General features: G+C 44.5%; 1 protein-coding gene across 4 annotated transcripts in view; it reads left to right on the top strand.

Annotated features, from left to right (window-relative positions):
• RGS6 (regulator of G protein signaling 6) overlaps positions 1–17,686 on the top strand; it is a 247,350-nt gene extending 229,664 nt beyond the window's left edge. For 3 of the 4 annotated variants that reach the window (XM_059474817.1, XM_059474819.1, XM_059474820.1), the window contains 2 exons: positions 2,316–2,369; positions 17,177–17,686. In XM_059474817.1, the coding sequence (XP_059330800.1) occupies positions 2,316–2,369; positions 17,177–17,227 (105 nt within the window). In that variant the 3' untranslated portion in view covers positions 17,228–17,686. The remainder of the gene's footprint in view (positions 1–2,315; positions 2,370–17,176) is intronic. The other variant, XM_059474818.1, reaches the window with a different exon arrangement.
• The last annotated feature ends 627 nt before the right edge of the window (positions 17,687–18,313 follow it).

Here is an 18,313-nt window from a genome sequence, read left to right as displayed (position 1 = left end):
AGGCAGCAAACAGCCTTGTGTGGGGAGCCCTGCACCAGACAAGCTCTCAGCACCTCAACAAGGTGCTCATCATCTTTGAAGACCACCCTCCTGCCTTTCTGCTGGGTGGGAAGATGCATCACCTTGTTGGGAGAGAAAACAGAGATTCTAAATGTTGACAGGGAGTGCAGGAGTGCAATGTGGCCTGTATAGCAGCTCACTCTCCTCTGACCCCAGTGAACACCAGAGCTCCACTTCAAAATGCAGCTGGGTCAGACACTGACTTTCCAGCCTGCAGCAATATCATACTGCGGACCCCAAGTGCCTTGCTTCCCTAAGGAGCCTTGCAGAACACTCAGTCTTTTGTTCAGGTATTTCTTCTCCTGAAATTGTGTCTATAACTTGGCTGTTGGTGGGTCTTACCACCCCTGCAGGAGACCTGCATAGAGGCCCAGTGCCCAGCTGGGCACCGCTCTCCTCAGTTGTGCTCTCTGGGACGTGTCCAGCCAAAGTGGCAGGAATGCAGCTCCTCTCTGTCATCTCTGCTGTCTTGGGGTGTAGGGACACCACTGAGGCTACTTCCAAGAACGAATCTGTGATGCTCTGAGCACTTGCATGACTCTAATACTCAGCCACAGAGTGAGGCTGATGTTTCTTTTGCCTTTTCTCTCCTCTCACATCCAAAGAGAGGCAATTAACCCTTGGATTAGTGCATGATAAATACTCCTTTGGGAACCACTGGACTGGGTACATCGCTGCCTTCCTGCCAGCCAGGAAGGCTCCTTTATTCCTTGGTACTTGCTTTGAGGCCTTGGCTCCATTCTCTGTCTGGGCTAAAATGGTGTGCCTCTAGCTTTCACTTTTGATAGCACTTTGGGACATCAGAGCTGATTCTGTGGCTTTCTCAATTGGTTATAAGTGTGGATGTTGCTTGTTTCTTTCTTCTGGATAAAAAATATTGCTTGTCTTAAAAGGGCCTTATGCTTTGGTCTCATATTTGGTGGTGCAGCAGGGATGATCTGTCCAATTTCTCCATGAGATGCTTAAGACTAACCTTGTAGACATCAGAGAACAGTGAAAGCTGTGATAAACATGCAGAAGAATCAAAAAGCTTTGCCTAGACTCAGCTACACAACTTCTCATCCAATTTATCTGGTATGGTTTTGGCTTCTTTATGTTTTCTCTATCGATTTTTGCATTGGTCCTTTGTCCTGGGGATTGTTACTGCAGCTGAATGTGTGACAGATGGTATGTCAGGTAGGTGCCTCTCCAGTGCAGTGCTTGTTTCCAGTGCATTGTGATGCACCATCATTACTGTGGTTTTCTCTTACATGTAGGTCCTTATTCCCTTCATGGCAGTTTTACTTCCATCTTACCACCCCCATTTTGCTGGTTCACCACATTAAAATAACTGTATCTCCTGGAAATCTGCAGTGCCCACAGCTTCCTGACTGCAGTGAGCTTTCTTTGGTAGCATTTTCTTCTCTTCTCTATAACCATTTTTCTCTCTTAGATATTCCAGCAAACATGCCAATAAATTATTTAGTTCTTCCTTGTTAGTGGTGATTAGATCTCCCTTGTGCCAAATGAACGAAGCACTGCAGTGAGCAACCTTCTCAGGGATATGTTAATGAAGCCATGATGCACACACTTGTTTTCTCACAGTGCAATTGAATGTCTTCTCGCATATGAATAGTCCTGTACTCCAGGTACAAAAATATCAGTGCCCCGGACTTGTCTGTATCTTTCTGTTGTCTTGCAAAGACATGCACATGTTGTCTTGTGTTTTGACTTACTGGAAATACGCCTCTAATCTTTGGATAAATAGAATAGTATAGGTTTACTGGCAGTGAGTGCAGTGGTGGTTTTCTTCCAGTGCTGTGTCCACTCTGACATTGCTTTTTAATATTGTGAAAGGTACTGTGTTTTTTTCATCTCTCTGCACAAGAAGATGGGAGCCTCTGATAGCTGTTTGGCAGATGTTAACCAGAATCAGGCGTCCCCACTTGAACAGTAACAGAAGGAAAATTCAGTGAACAAGAAATCAATACTAACAGCTCTAAGACACAGCAATGCACAGACATATATGGACCATTCAAAAAGCTCACAGGGGAGAAGTGACATTCTCTGAGAGTACAAGTAGTGATGTCTCTCATTCTTTAAGGCATTTTGATTTCTTATGTTTGCTGTTGCAAACATTGATTTCTGCTTTTTACATTTTTAACAACTTTTTCTTCTTGCTGCTTCCTTATATTTTGCTGCTGTTTTAAAAGACTGCATTTAAGCTGAAGGGTTTTTTTCTGTATTTTTATCTCCCTACTTCGTTCCCTGTTAAGCCAGAGAATGAGCAAGGTCGTAGAACTTCTCTAGAAAAGTTCACTCGCAGCGTGGTAAGTTCCTTTTCTTTTCCCTCCTCCCTTTCCTCAGAACTTCATTTTCAGCTGGGGGAAATGTGGATGCTTGACTTTTTATTTCATCCTTTATTTTTGCAGCTAGCATCTTTGCAGCTTCTCTCTTAATACTGTAGCTCATCTAAATAGTAGCTCTAAAGAAGGGGCTGGGGGTGGGGGGAGAAATGGCATAATGCTCATTCTAGCTTATCATCATTGCAAAACAAATTGATTTTTTTTTTGTCTAGAATTAAATACAAAGTTGCCTTTTTGCTGCGTTCCCACTACAGTATTTGTTGTGGCTTTTCCTTGCACAGTGAAGTAGAAGAGCATGGTTCTCATAGCTCCATTGCAACAGTATCTGTTTGGTTCCCTAGTGCATGGATAATGACACCCCACATACACATCCACCCACAGCACTGCAGCCGCTTCCTCCGTTGCCCCCATCTGTCAGTGCTCATGTAAATAGTGATAAAAGTGCGATACCCTTTGCCTCATTCCTGATACTGATACCGGAAAAGGAGCCCAGTCACAGCAAGAAACATGACACTGTTCAATCTTTTAGACAAGGGGACAGCAGGACTTCAAGGGCAGCAGGCAGATGTCCTCCCTCTTTGTCCTTCATTAGTCTCCAACCTCTAGTCAGTCTGTCCAGAGTTTGGGCAAGGCCTGCTTGCCCCCACTTGCATTCAGGAATCTGTCTGTGCAGCAATTTTTCTACAGAGCAGGAGAAGCAGGGGGAGGGGGCAGGACCAGAGGCAGTTACTGCAAGTGGAGTGGAGTAGCAGGGATACTGGGCAGCACAGGTTGTGTTTTGAGCTGCATCAAAAACAGCGTGACCAACAGGTTGTGAAAGGGGATTCTGCCCATCTACTCTGCTTTTGTGAGATCCTCACCTGGAGACCCTCACCTGCATCCACCTCTGGAGTCCCCAGGACAGAAAAGACATGAACTGAATCCAGAGGAGGACCACAAAGTTGATTAGAGGAATAGAGTACCTCTTCTGCAAGGAAAGGTTGAGAAAATTAGTTTTGTTCAGTCTGAAAAGTGAAGACTTTGGGTTTATTTAATTGTGGTCAGTACTTTTAAGGAACCTACAAGAAAGACGAGAAGGACTTTTTGCAAGAGCACGTTTTGACAGGACAAGGGCGAATGAATTCAAACTAAAGCAGAGTATGTTAAGATTGGATGTTAGGAAAAAATCTTTACTGTGAGGATGATGAGGCACTGGAACAGGCTACCCAGAGAACCTGCAGATGCTCCCTCCCAGGAGGTTTTCAACAACAGGGTTAATGGAGCTCTGAGCAACCTAGTCTAATAAATGGTATCCCTGCCTGTGACAGGGGAGTTGGAACTACATGATCTTTAAGGTTCCCACCCGAAGCATTCTATGAGTCACACTCTTGCATGTGTGTGTATATATTTGTATATTTATATGTACACTACATACATACTCATGGCATATAAATATAGCACCTTTGAACATCCTGAGAGAAACAGGAAGCTGTGCAGGTAAGTGTGAGCTGCTGTAGAGCAAATAAGCTGAGAGCAGTTCTTCCTGACACTGCTGTGCTACTGCACAAGCAAACTCAAATGTAACATACAAGGCTTTGTAGTACATCCACTGGCAGACTTCCTGGGGAATGTATTTATATAGCTAATGCATATGCACACATTTGAAATATGTTGATACAAAATATATCACTATGCCCATCTGCATATTTACTACTTTCTAAGAGTCTGCCAGGGAGAGGAGTAGGAAAGATTTTTTTAATTTTTTTTTTTTAAACAAACTATGCAGAAATATTTACATAGAGTGGTAAATTCTGCTCCCAGATTTGCCAAGTATGTGGAAGAGTAACTCTCACTTTACTAGACTGGCTGGGTTTATAGTTGCACAGCCAAGCATGTATTTTTCTCTTGCATTTGATTTGAAGGGTAACTTGACAAGCTAAGTTTGGGATGCTATGATTAGAACGTAAGTAGCGGTAAAGAAAATTGTAGTAGAGTGGTTGGTACTTTAGTTCATTTTTGTCTTACTGGCTAGCATGCTGTAAATAGTTTTTTTCATTTCTCTTAATAAAGATATAAAATCTCATCTTCTGATGGCATGGTAGTTACCAGAACTAAGAAGAGTCTGAATTTTTTATACTTTGCATTATGGCAGTTTGTTATTGCCATCAGATGAGAAAATAGTCACTACGTTGACATGTCATAATGTCCTCAGAGGACAGTATTACCAGTGAGAACTTTATGGCATACTCAGGGGACTGAATTAAGATTAAGTTAATTCTGTATGCTCTAGTTCTCCAATATGCAGTGCAGCTCCCTGACTGTGTAGGAGTGAGCAGTTCAGCGGTCCATACTTCCAGAGCTCCACTGTGCTTTGTGAATGCTCATTACAGGATCATGTATTCAAGCTGGCCCTGCACAGGCATGACAAAGTTAAGTGTATGCTTAAGGTTTGGCTGGAACAGACCCCCAGTTTGTCTCTCTTCAAGGGAGGAGCACTGAGCCTATTTTGCAAGCAGATTAATATGAGATCACATTTCCAGTGATGGCTGTAAAAGAAATCTCAAAACCAGTAAGGGCCAAAAGTTTTGCCTTAAGGAGTCATAATTGAAGTGAAATCATCTCCCAAATTGACAGAACTGTTAATTGCCTGTGGATCTGGGCCACCTCCAGACTGTGCTTCTCTGCCTGGCACTGGGAGGGCCAGTAGACCCCAGGGAAAATTTTCAGATTTGGCTATAGCATGTGGCCCAGCATTTTGGGAAATCCCAGAATCACAGTTGGAAGGGCCTCTGGAGATCACCTAGTCCTGTTCTCCTGCTAAGGCAGGGTCACCTAGAGCAAGCTACACAGGCATGTGTTCAGGTGAATTTGGACTGTCTCCAGAGGGAGACTCCATGGCCTCCTTGGGGAGCCTATTCCAATGCTCTGCTACCCTCAATGTAAAGAAGTTTACGAGACATAAGTCTGCCAAGCCAATCTCTAACTCAGCTCTCTATGTCCAAGGGGAAGTTTCCCTTTCTCCACCCTTCCTCTCTTACTTCCAAAGTCTGGGGTTCCCAACTTCAGCATTAAAAACTGAGACATTCAGTAACTGGGCCTTCTCTCTGTCTTCTGTCACCAGGACATGCATCTGATTCAGCAGCAGCCCCACGTTTTCCCAATTTTTCCTTTTGCTGCTAATGTACTTTAGAAACCCTTCTTTTTGTCCTTCATATCCATTGTCAGATTTAATTCTCCATAGGCTTTGGCCTTCTTTGTCACATCCCCACATACTCTGACTGTTCCTTCAGTCCTCCCACACAGCCAGTTCCTTTTTCCACATCCCAGAATCTGCTTGAGATTTATTAGAAGCTCCCTGCTCATCCAAAGGGGTCTCCTGCCCCCTTTGCTTGGTTTCTTGCTCATGGCAATACCCTGGTCTTGAGCTTGGAAAATGTGATGCTTGAATATTGACCAGTGCTCTTGGACCCCCTTTTTTTCTAGAGCCCTTCCTTTTACATCACTGTACTCAAATCTGGGGAACTTTGGGGAACACTGCAGGCATAGGGCCAGAGCAGGAACATGGAGATAGAGGTTCATGATCCTTTCCTTGCTGAAAATACTGTACTTACACTGTTGCTTTCCATATCAGAGAAAGCTGATTGTAGCCAGAAGACCAAACATGTCCAGCATCTTAGGGAGTCTTCACCTGAATGAAAAAAATCAGACTGTCTAAATTTGCTTTTATGGTTTCTTGGGTCTCACCATCTCTTGATTTATAAAGACAGGAAAAAATGCTTCAGAAAGAGAAACTAAAGAGAAACAGTAAAGTTTTGTGTTGACAAACTGCAAAGAGTATTGCAGGCTTTTTGTCTCTTACTTGAGCTAAGCCCCACCTGTGAAAAATCTTACAGGGCTCCCAAACTGATCTCCCGCACTGGGTGGAAAGCTGGATACCTGGTTTTGGGTGCACAGAGTCAGGGATTAGCTCCAGACTATTTGACATACTTTAGCAAGACACCATGAAGTTCTGCTAGGCAACCAGAGGCTTTCCACCTTCACATGGATCAATGGGGAATAAGAAAGAACAGGGCTTTACATGATTTTTTTTTATACCAGTCTTCAACTCCTTGAAGACCCACTGTCATGTCTTCCTTGGCTTGATAATTTTGACCAACAGAAGGCGTCTCATGACTAATGAATGCTCTGAGTTTTTGCACCAAATCTTTCTGAAAGCCTCATGCTATCTGGTCCACATTAAGCATGACACTAAGAGCAAGATTTTGACAGGGCAATTTTCACTGTGGTGATGGTTCACCTTTTACTTCCAGGTCCTTACAAAGTATCAGCTGACACCGTAGTGCAGTAGCCAAAAGGGGGTTGTGCCCATTGTGGTCAGATCCTTCTGTACCAAAGGGCATAGTTTGCAGTGCCTGTCTGTATTCTCCTTTGAGCAAGGCAGCATATGTCTGATCCAGCCCCCAACAAGCCAGGCACCATCAGCCTCCTCAACTTACCTGACAGAAGTCTGAAGCTGTGATGTCCATGTGTTTCATGGCAGCTTTGTGGTCCCAGGACCAAACATGGTTATCAGTCATCTGGTGAGCATCAAAGGGCGACATCTGCATGGTGGAGCAGCAGAACACTACAGGGCACATGCTGCCCAGCACTGCTGGAGCAGAGGGATGGCAGATGTCTTTTCTCCTCTCTTCAGGTCTTGAAGAGTCCTCACAAATACATAGACAGCACAGTGGTAGGATAAACATCACAGTACCTGGGCCCTTTGGGCCTATGTCAGGTTCCCATGCTTTGGAATCACAGATATAAAGCTAGGCTGGCACTTCATGCTCTCCAGGGTGCCCTGGGGAATGGTCAATATCCTGGAGCTGCAGAGCTGACAGAGCTTAGGAGCTCTCACTAATCCATCTCGTTTCAAAAAGGATGGCACTGCACATGGTGGTAGGTTTATCTTATTACAATTTTCCTTTTGAATACAAGGATTGACATTATGAAAGCAGAGTTAGCCTGTCTTCTCTCCCAAGTGAAGATAAATGGCATCATAAAAATCAGACACCATGTATCATATATGTTATAAATAATATCTAGTATTGAGGTAATAACTTAATTTTAAAGACACACATACACACAAATCCATATATCTAGATCTCTCTCTTCTGTCATATTTCATAATCTTACTAATTAAAAGGAGCCTGCTATACTATTTTTAGCCCTGCAGCCTCAGCCTAGCTGTTTAAACCACTGTAGTTTCCCATCTGCTTTAGAAATTATTTAATAATCAGATAGACAGAAGCTTAGTTCTCATAAGCTGAGATGATCCTTCAGGGCCAAGTGTAGAAGGAAAATATATTTTAATGAGTACATTTAGGGGAACTACTGCTGCTTTTTGTCTCACAAAGGAAGCCACCAAGTCTCTGCCTAACTTGCACTGGTAGCCATTTGCATTTAATAAAGGAGGAAATAGGAGGGGGCTCCTTTGTTGCATCTTAAGCATTATCTCTGAAAGCAGCAATGGGTACTTCAGCAATAACAGGGATTAAACCTATGGATACCAGCCTCAGCAGGTAACTTAGATAAGCCTGGGCCATCATACACAAACTTGAATTCAGCCTTTCCTAAAATGGCTATCTTCCAGGGAAGGAATTTTCCCTGGAAGAAAACAGGTGTTAAAATTTCTGACTCAGTGTTCAGGTGGTGACTCACTGCCAAGACCTCTGGATTTTATTCCCAACTGATATTTCTTTAAGAAAAAAGGCACACCCACATGGACCACTTTTAGAGGATAAGAGTTCTCAGTCTTTGTGCTTTAAAGGACAAGAGAGTGACCAGAGCAATGATCTATACTTTAGGCAGAATTTTTACAAATTCTGGCTGAACTGACAGATGTGGGACACTGTTACACATTATGTTCCTAGACTGGGGGAACATAATGTGTAAGGGTGGAAAAGGTCTTTACCTGAAGGAGGCAAAGAATCTCTTGTGTAAATTCAATGCAATGTTGAAAGAAAATAAGGTGAAGGATGAGATGGTCTGTGTTCGAGCTGTGTGGGAAGTAGCCTGTAGTTTAAGGATGTAAGAATAAGGGTTTTCAAATGACCCTTTTCAAAGAATCCTGGACATTTTGGATGGAACATTTTGTACAGCACATCAATGAAGATTGAAGATTGTCTCAGTTCCCAGGCACAGGTTAATAACTGCATCGACAGACTGGCCCAGCTTCATTAACCATAGCATAGGCAGAAGGAGAAGCTGGGAAGCAGGAGCTGCTGTTATCCTTGTGTTAGCAGCACCAGTCTAGTGGTTTTGTATTTTCACCCAGAAGCATTGTAGCCAAAGTCCCACATGACATCCTTAATGGCTGTGGAGCCAGTGCTCCACCTGGGTTTCTCATGCAAGGATAACTTTCCCAGAAACAAGAATGACTGGAGATCTTGAGTTCAATGTATTTATCATGCTCAGTGCCCAAGATACTTTTTGTCTGGAGCCTAAAATGCCCTCCTCCTCCTTGCAGTGATGCAAACTGTCATTAGCATGGTAGCATTTCCTTTGCTTTAGTTTTCTGGTATGTTTTGGTAATTTTATATTGAACAATTCTTGTTTCAGGATGTAAATGCATCCCAGTTCAATGCTCAGAGAAATCCACAGTTGCATATTTAATTTCAGTTCCATATGTATCTGTTCCCTTGCATTATATAGCTGTGAAAGTTTTAGTTTCTACCCTTATTGCCTGGCTGTCCCTTCCTTGAGGTTCTCAGCTGTCTCCCAGCTCCATGTTGTCTCTTCTGTTTTTATCTGCTGCTGCTTCCCCATCTTCCTGACCCTGAGCTTAATCCCTTGGCCACTGCTACTCATGCTCTTTTTTATATCTTCTTGGTTTGTGTACTGTTGGATCAGACTCCCAGTCAAACTCAGTCCTATTCTTAATTCATGAGTGTGGTGTCACACATGTGAAATGTGTTGATAGAATCTTATCTTTCTATGGTGAACTGTGTGATGTTTTGCACAGCTGTGTCACTGTGATGTATTATAAATAGTAACCATGAATGCAGTGAAGAAGGTGTAAGGCTGGAGAAAGAATTGCTGCCAAATGTCATCTTTTTAACTAGTTCCTTGATAATCTCATAAAGCTGTCATATATTTACCACTTTTCTCACTTTTTCACTTTCCCAGCTCTACCAGCTTGCATAAATAGATCACAGCATTTGAGAATATGGAAAGTATTCACAACCTCCAATAAAGACAAAGTTTAAGCCATTATTGGTAGAGAATAGTGGTTGAAAAAGTGGAAAGTATAAAAAGATTAGACACTGAGATGCTGGTGAAGTGGCTATCAGAATAGATAGCAAGAAGGGAAGGGATACAGGAGTGGATTCCAAAGTTTTTTAGATTTGTCATCAAGAAAAGACATCTGGGAAAAGGGTTATTTCATCTTTGGAAGGTATTTTACTTTAAATAAAATGTGCCCACTTGACTACTCCAATCATTACACTAGCTTGTGCTGAGAAAAGGAATTGCATTACTGAGGTGGTGGGAAGCATCAGAACGTACCCAAAGCGCAGAGGGGCTGCAGCCTGTGTTTGCAGCCTGCCCTGTGATTGTTCCCATGGTGTGACAGCCAGCCGGTGTGTGCAGCTGGGGCTGCAGAGGGCTGCATGCATGTCCTGCATGGCGCATGCACTGACTGGCCGCTGCAGGCAGGGATGCACCACGCCTGCCCTGGGTGTCGTCATGGCACCTTACCTGCTTTGGTCAGGGGTAAGTTGCATGTGTCACCTGTATGCTGCACAGTCTGCTCTAGAATCAGGGCTTCCTTTAAGGGGTAAGTTTTCATTGTTTCCAGTAAGTATTCTAGCTTCTAACCCTTCACTTCCTAAAAGCACTGCTGTGTGGTGCTGCTGACACAGGATGGCAGCTTCATTTTGCCCCTGCAAGGGCAGAGTGAGTGAGTGATCTTTGTGCATACCATTTGTGAAATTGCTTGGGGACCTTTCTAGATGAAAGGCACTATACAGAGTTCAAACACACCCACTATTAATTTGCTGTATTTTGTTTGAGCCACACACAAATCCTGGAAGACAAAAGCAGGTACCTTCTCACTACAGACAGGTCTAGCTGCAGATACTAAACCATGACCTTAGCAAGGTGTTTGGGAGGGAGGGTGTGCTTAGCCCCTGCTGTGATTTTACCCAAGTTTATTTTGATACTCCAGAGAGATTTGATATTTCAGTGGTGCATCCATTTTCCTCTGTACAAGACATTTGCATATCTGGTTCCCAGTCGTGCTGAAAGCTGTCAAACAAGCTGAGTCCTTTGCACAGAATCACACCCTGCCCTAGAGGCAGACCAGCAACATTCAGTTAGGGCATTTCTGAGGTGGCTTGAAAAAGCAGTCTGCTACACCATTGTGTACTGGCTGCAGTGATCCATCTGCTTCTCTGTCTTCCTGGGTTTGTGTCAAAAGGAGGAAAACATGCTTAATCTGCAGTCCACAGACAGCTTCAACCAATGCCAAAACTGGTTCACTCTCAGCTATAAGGAGCCCAGACTGTACCACAAAAAAAGAGGATCTTGTGGTACTGGTGGGATGGAAGAGGAAGACTGCAGCTATTATGAAGCTGTGCTAGGAGTGGGTGAATACAGAGATCCTGGTCTGTACCATATGCAATGGTGTACTGGTTTTTCTCCAAGCAAAGTGCAATGCCTCATTTAGGAAGCACAAGAAATCCTCACAACTTAAAATGGGAATAGATGATACTGGTTTTAATTGGACTGAAGCTCTGAACTGTTCCCATAAGAGAGCTAGAAGAGCAAAAAAGCAATATCATATGTGGGAATGTAACCCATGGTGGTAGAGTTTCACTGTGATGGGCAGGAATGGCAAGAAGCTCAGGTAACTTGTCAGTCAAGCCTTAGAAGAGGAGTGGGGCCCACTCTGCAGAAACTTGGGAGTAACTCATGAGACTGTAGTGGCAGGAACAGGTCAACAGGAATGCTCATTCCACATGCTGGGAGCATCTGGCTCCACCTTACCCTCTACAGCCACTTTGCAGCTCCTGTTTTCAGTTTGTATCAGTGTGTAATTGGTGGTATTGTCCACCACATTTTGTGTGTTAATTTATGTTACTTATGTTCATAGTTTGTATGTCTGTGTTTATTTTGTGTTGAACTAAGTTATTTTCCAGTATTGTTTATGTTTTTAATTCAGTTTCTTATTTAACTTCATTAATTTGTTACACTTATGTTGACAGTGTATATCTTAATGAAAAAATCTAATAAAAGGATTATTTTTTAAATGGCACAAAAATAAAGCTTCCCCAAGCTCTGTATTGTAATATAACATTGAAAACCAAACAGTGCTGGCAGTGCTAGGGCCATCACAATCTCTTCAGAAGTGAAATTTGGTTGCAGGATGTTGTTTGCCCACTGCCAAATTTCTTGCAGTATGTTAGCTAACAGATAGGAAAACTGAGTATTGCCTGTGATGATGTGAAAAAGATTCAAACCAATGGAAGGAGAATCATCTCACCTCCACTGGAGATGCAGACCAGCCCCAGTTCTCTGCAAAGGGCGATGGGGCATCAGTGCTCCCCATGAGATGACTTCTTTTCCAGGAAGGTGATGCTTCTGGCTGGAGCAGATTGGGCAGCAGGCTGGGAAAAGGAGAGCGCTGAACACAAATGAGGGGTAGAAAGCAAGAAGTGGGGACAGCTGTAACAAACAAAGCCCCAGGCTGGTGGGTGGAAATTGTGGAGGTGAGCAGTCAGCTTGGTCTGTACTGACATGGCACAGGGGAGCCTGTGCTGCCATCTCTCCTCTGCCCCTGCTGCAGCCACAAAGCTCATTATGGGATAAATCCTGCCTGGTGTTCTGGTAAGTTGTTGACAACGTGCATGGGAGCTCAGGCTTGTGCATGCTGGGGTGGGGAATGTCTGCATGCTGAGTTGCACTGTGCTGGGCAGAGCATACCAACATTGTGTGAAGCCACGGGCACTGGACAGAACTGAACTTTCCATTTAAAAATATTTTTTAAAATATTCTCCCAACTGTGCAAAATGCTAGTTTTGGCTGATAAAAGCAAGGAACAAGATGGAAACTCTGCTGGCTCATACAGTAGGTTTGGAAGGAGTGCTGTCCTTTTTTTGCATCAAATTCCAGACACTCTTTTTTTCCTTCTTACTTGGCTTCTTGCTATGTTAAATTGCTGAATTTTGCTTCATTAAAATAATTGCTGATTGCACTTTACACTTTAGCTTAGCAGCTGCCCAGCAAAGGCTCAGCCACTGAAGATGGCAACCATCTCCTGTGACCTGCCAGATAATCTTTATTTCAGTGGGCCTCAGTGAGCCCTGATGGTCCACAAGTGCTGAGATCCAATCCTCTGCTGGACATGCAGCCAAGGAGTTAGGATGGCCACATACTTGGAAGTCATATTCTAGGGGACATTTTCATGAGGTTTATTAATAATTCCCTGATTTTTTTTCCTTAGAATACTCCAGATCTACATTTTACACTGTCTTTAAGAAATGGCTCCTGTCATGGAAGTGTTCAAGGGCAAAAAAAAAAAGAAAAAAAAAAAAAAGAAAAACCAAACCAGATTCATTCAGCAGTGCAGAGAGAACTGGACATTACCAGATGCAGTGAAGCTCCATGTCATCCTTGCCTGTAAGCTGTGGAACAGCTCAATTGCTTGCAGGACATGAGAGAGAAGGAAGCCTTCCTGCATCCAAGACAACACACAACATATGCTGTACAACATATGCCCTACTGCTTGTGCTGTGTTGTTTCAGTGACAACAGTCTGGGCTTTTAATTGTTGTAACCCTAATTAGTAGTGACAAATATTTTGGGACTGGAGGACTTGGGATTTCTTTATAGACTTTAGACCCCATGTAAAAAGTTCACTCCTTACATCCACTCTAATCCTGCCTTAAGTTATTCAGCATATACATGTGGCACAGTAAAAGAAGCACTGAAGTGTGCTGAGCTTGAGATGGTACACTTTCCAAATCCCCTGCCAGCCTGGCTTAGATGAAATTTCTCCTGGAAATACAGCAGCTGTTGTTGACATTCTCTTACAGTGGGGAAAGGAGAGGCAGAGACGGCCGCTGGTTTCATGCTAAACAAAGATGCATGGAAGGAAAACATAATTTATTTTGGTTGAATCTTTTTAAAGAAATTAGGTGTTGCTTGTGCCAATCTTTCACATCATAATAATCGGAAACATCCTTGCTCTGTCAGATAGATCCCCAAGGGAATTCCACCCATTCCATGTGGTAGGTGAGACCCAACATGCTCTCCCGGACCTGAACTTTTTTTGGCACATGTACCCGGTTAAGAACTATTTCAGCCACCTCCAGCTTTCTGAGAGCAGCCTTTCACCTAACTGACTCAGGCCCTCCCACTATGCAGCCTCAGGGAAGGGTTGTGGGATCACAAAGAATACAGGGGTGCATCCCACCTCTGCTGTCTCAAGGTGGACACAGGCCACCCTCTCGGTTACCCAGATGCCTCTTTTCTGGACACCAAGCAATGACACTAAAGCATGCTGTCACCATTCTGGACTCTTTGGCCACGGACACCCTCTTGGCAAGCAGGGGCAGGCAGGTTTGGATGGACTGGCTGGGGGGCCTGGGGAGAGTGCTGGCTGCCTGCAGGGTGAGAGGCTGCCCTATTCCAAAGAACCCATTGTGTGTGCTGCACTTATGTTTTTCTCAGTCAGCTGATGCAAACTTTTTTGTCTCTTGAAGGGCTTTGTGCCTTAGAAGCCCTGCAGTGCTAAACCTGAAACAGAGATACCATGGGCCAGCCCCTCAAGTGGTGTAAATCAGCAGCACTTCTGTGAAAACAACTGAGTCATGTTGATTTATATCAGCAGGTGGATTGCAGATCGCATCCAGCTTTTCCACCTGTTATACACTTACTCCCTTCTTGTTCATTTTAGTAATAGGAAAGAGATACCAGTTTTCCTAATGAAATGCAAATTTTTCCTGATCCTCTTTTATTTTAATGAGGAGGTCTAAGGTGAGAGAATCCTAAACCAAACACCTGCATCCCACCCAAGCCCAGCCTGCAGATATCTGTGTCACTCACACCCATGCTGGGAGGCTGACACTTGGCCCTGCATTGGGTTGAAACAAAATCCCCATACCTCTAGCATGCCTCTAGCTGGGGGCTGAACATTACAGCACTTTTGCTTGTAGTCAAAAATGTCACAGCAATTTATGCAATTTCAGGGATCCTTTTGCCATCTGCCCTAACACAGAGGTGAACGCAACAACCGAGCAGACAACATTGTTGCCTGCTTCTTGCTGTCTTAAAGCAGAGCTTCTTGCACCCATCTGTTTGCAAGTCCCCGCCCATGAGGCCGTTCCCTGGCACAGTTATCCTCCCAGACAGACGGGCTTTGCACGGGGGACTCATCCCAGCCTGCAGGCGGGAAGTTTGCTGCAGTTCCCAGGGTAACGCCTTTCCCATGAGACGGGGGAGCTGCAGATGGAGGCCACTGCTTTTCCCCGCAACGAGCCGCAGTTTCCATTGGGAAACCCAAGAGCAAAGTTTCGCTCTGCGCAAATCACGGCCATTGGCTCCGTTTCCAGCCCACCACCTCCTCCAGGGCAGCCGTCCCCTCTCCTCAGCCTGGCCCACTACCGGCGTTTCTCCTTCCTGCTTTGAGCACAGCAATGCTGAAGTGGGGGATGAGGAGCAGTGTTTGCTCCTCAGCCCTGCTGGAACCTGACGCAGGGAGCTGGCGTAGCCCCAAGCCACCTGCCTGTGAGAAGATAACAAGAGGAGCTGCCTGCCGCAGATTAGTTAGAGTCTGACTGAATAGGCTTTATGTAAACCAAGGATTATTTATTTGTTTGGTTTTTTTTCCTAAGGAAGTACCCGAATATTGGTGGAAACTAACTTTTTTTTCCCCCAAAACTCAGCCATGTTACTCTTCCAGGAATTAACATCCATATCTTTACCTTTTTCTTCCTATAAATAGGATTCAGGGACTGATAATTCCTTAGCACTCTCTCTCTGCTATTCCTCAAGAGCCACAAAATGACAGCCCTGGTCTTAGCCCCCCCAAGCCATGTTGCTCTGCAGAAGACTTGGCCAACCACTGGGGTAGCACTGGGCCAAGCTTTACAACAGTGCATTTAAAAATAGTGATAATCAAAAAATTGATTTATACTGCAAAAAACAAAAACCAAAAAAACCTGCGTGTCTTGAATGGTGTGTCTGCAGAGCTCTGGGATGGAGCTGGCCATTTCCATGCTGAGCCCTGTGTGTGAGGCACAGAGCAATGGCTGTGGGCCTCTCCTGCCAGGCAGGACAGTCGGCACAATGACAGTGTTTCCCTCAGCTGCTGGTATACAGAACACGACAGATTAGGCCGTGTGTGCTCATGCAGCTGAACAAATTATTTGGTGAAAGTCACACATCTCAGTAATGAAATGCCACTTCTGTAGGGAACAGCTACATCCTCCTTGAACAGCCCTACATGGAAAGAGATTAGAAATCAAAGGGAGGTGGGAAATGTTTGTCTTTTCCTAGAGTGTTAACTTGTTTAAAAATATTTATTTTCAATAGCCTGCTAATTTTTACATTTCAGAATTTTTTTCTACATTTTATGCTTACTTATTTTCACTGAATAATCCATTTCTCTTGCTCTTTTTGTGGCTCTTTCTTTGAAACAGCAATCAGTAAGACTTCCTATTGCAAAGGAAATCTTGGCTAAATATAGTAATGAAGAGGAGGTTGTTTAAGAGCTGCTAGGTATTCTGCAGCTCTCTGGTATTCCCTGAATGTTTATTTCAAGCAAGACTTTTTTTTTTCCTTTAGGAAAACCATAATTTTTAAAGAGGAAAGTTCACAAAAGAAATACAGCAACTGGTGCAATACCTGAGATAGTTTTTCACTGTTATATCAGCAATTGCAAAGCCATCAGTATTCCTTATGTGGATATACCCTGTCTGTAAATGGAGAACACTGGCTGCAGGTCTGTAAATAGGTCCTGTAGGTCCTTTGCTCCTGAAAGGAGGTGCTGCATGGTCTAAGTTAGGGCAGGAGTTCAGATGTGCAGGTGATCTTCCTTCTTCCTAGTCCTTGGTCCTGCCAGTGGGAAAGCTCATGTGGATGACAACAGGGCCTGAGCAGGGCTGCCACAGCCACACTCTTGCATTGGTGGCTTGGAGGAGAGCACAGGGACAGCAGGGATGCCAAGTAGGAGAGAACAGACACCAACCCATGAGGCAAGTGACCAAGGAGTGTGCCAAGGTGAGTGACAGCAGCACAGGAACAGGCTAAACTGTTTCTGAAATTACTTTTTTCCTAGACCTGCTTGTAGTGGATGCTGTGCAGCTGTTACAGATTCACAGACTGTGGGAGGGACATCCCAGTTTTCACAGCAGCCTTGGCTGTGCATCCCCTCCCTAAGAGCTCTACCCCTGTGCTGGGTAGAGCTCTCCACCAGCAGGACAGCACAAGTAGCAGTGAGTGTAGGACAGGGCTTTGCTTTTACCAGTTCCCATGGAGAAAGGAAATATCTTCACGAGACCCAGGGCACATCCTTGAGTGATAGTCACTGGACATCATTAGGCACAACTCCTCCTTGCCAAACCACTTTCCTGGGGCAGAACTGCAGGCATATGAAATTCTAGAGGCAGGCTCACCCCACCTGCATCCCTTGTCACAAGAGGCTTGTGCCCCACTCTCGGGGAAGGCCCTTGCCCCTCGCTCCCAGAGAAACCATTCCAATACATCACTTACACCTCTGGATCTCTTCTGTCTGTTTCTCCCTCCCTCCAGGGAAAGTCTCTGGCAAGCAAGCGCCTCACGGGCCTGATGCAGTCCTCCTGACAGCTCCGGCCGACCGCCCCGCGGGAGAGACAGCTGGGACCACTGCCGGGGATGGGGCATTTCAGGGAGAGCAAGTCCCTGCTGGGGAGACAGCCTGAGCAAGTGGAAGCAGAGAGCCACACACCAGTGGAGCACCTCTCTTCACAGTTTACACCAACACTTCCCTGTCTGCACAGCTCCTTAAGGACCCTGAGCTCTGTGCAGGTACTTTGTCTCCAGCTGAGGTTTGGAGAACACTTCACCATACACAGGAGTTCAACAAGGCAAGGGCTTGCTGTCTTGTTATTTAAGGAAACAGACCCAACTACAGCTTGGAGAAAGAAGAGCTGAGAGAGATCAGTGTTTTCCCACATCTCTTTCCTCCCTGGCACAAACGTGACTGTAATAAGATGGCGCCGCAATCCCACTTACTCCCTTTCATGTGGCCGTCTGGATCCAATAAAATATCTGGATATTTTAGCTGGAAGCTGCTTCTCCTTCTCACAAAATCCCAAATGCATTTCACCCGCAGATTCACTGACTTTAACTTGGTTTTTCTTTCCTATGTTTCTCCTCCTTTAAAACAATGGGGAAAAAAAAAAGAAAGGCATTAAGTTCATCACTCGTTGTCCTTCCAATAGCATGTAGCATGTCCAGAGATGATACCAGATCCTCAGCTGAAGTGAGGAAAGCAGGAGTGGTTTTCATCACCTGAGGATCTTCCCCCTTGAGTCAGACTGATCCTGGTGCAAATTCTCTGACATCGGTGGAATTGTTCTGCATGTGCGTGTAGTGCAAATGTGATCAGACTCTGCCTGATGCTCAAAAAGTCATGTTTGAGATGTGCAATGCACACACAAGCGCACACACACACTCACACACACAGTATTTAAAGTGAGTTGATTTATATTTTATTTAATTTTCTATTTATTTAAGATTTTGCATACCTAATCAATGATGGATGTTTAAACTTTTCTCCGAGCAAACCAAACAGGACTCCAGCTCTCCAGTCAGAGAGGGCCAAAATCCATTCACTTGTGTCCAGGGAAAGGCAACTCTGAGGAGGGAATTGATGGTGTGAATGGGCAAGGTGCCAAGTGACACTCC

The sequence above is a fragment of the Ammospiza nelsoni genome, chromosome 6 (genome assembly GCF_027579445.1).
Source record: "Ammospiza nelsoni isolate bAmmNel1 chromosome 6, bAmmNel1.pri, whole genome shotgun sequence".
Classification (NCBI taxonomy): domain Eukaryota; kingdom Metazoa; phylum Chordata; class Aves; order Passeriformes; family Passerellidae; genus Ammospiza; species Ammospiza nelsoni.
This window is presented reverse-complemented; position numbering and strand designations above follow the sequence as displayed.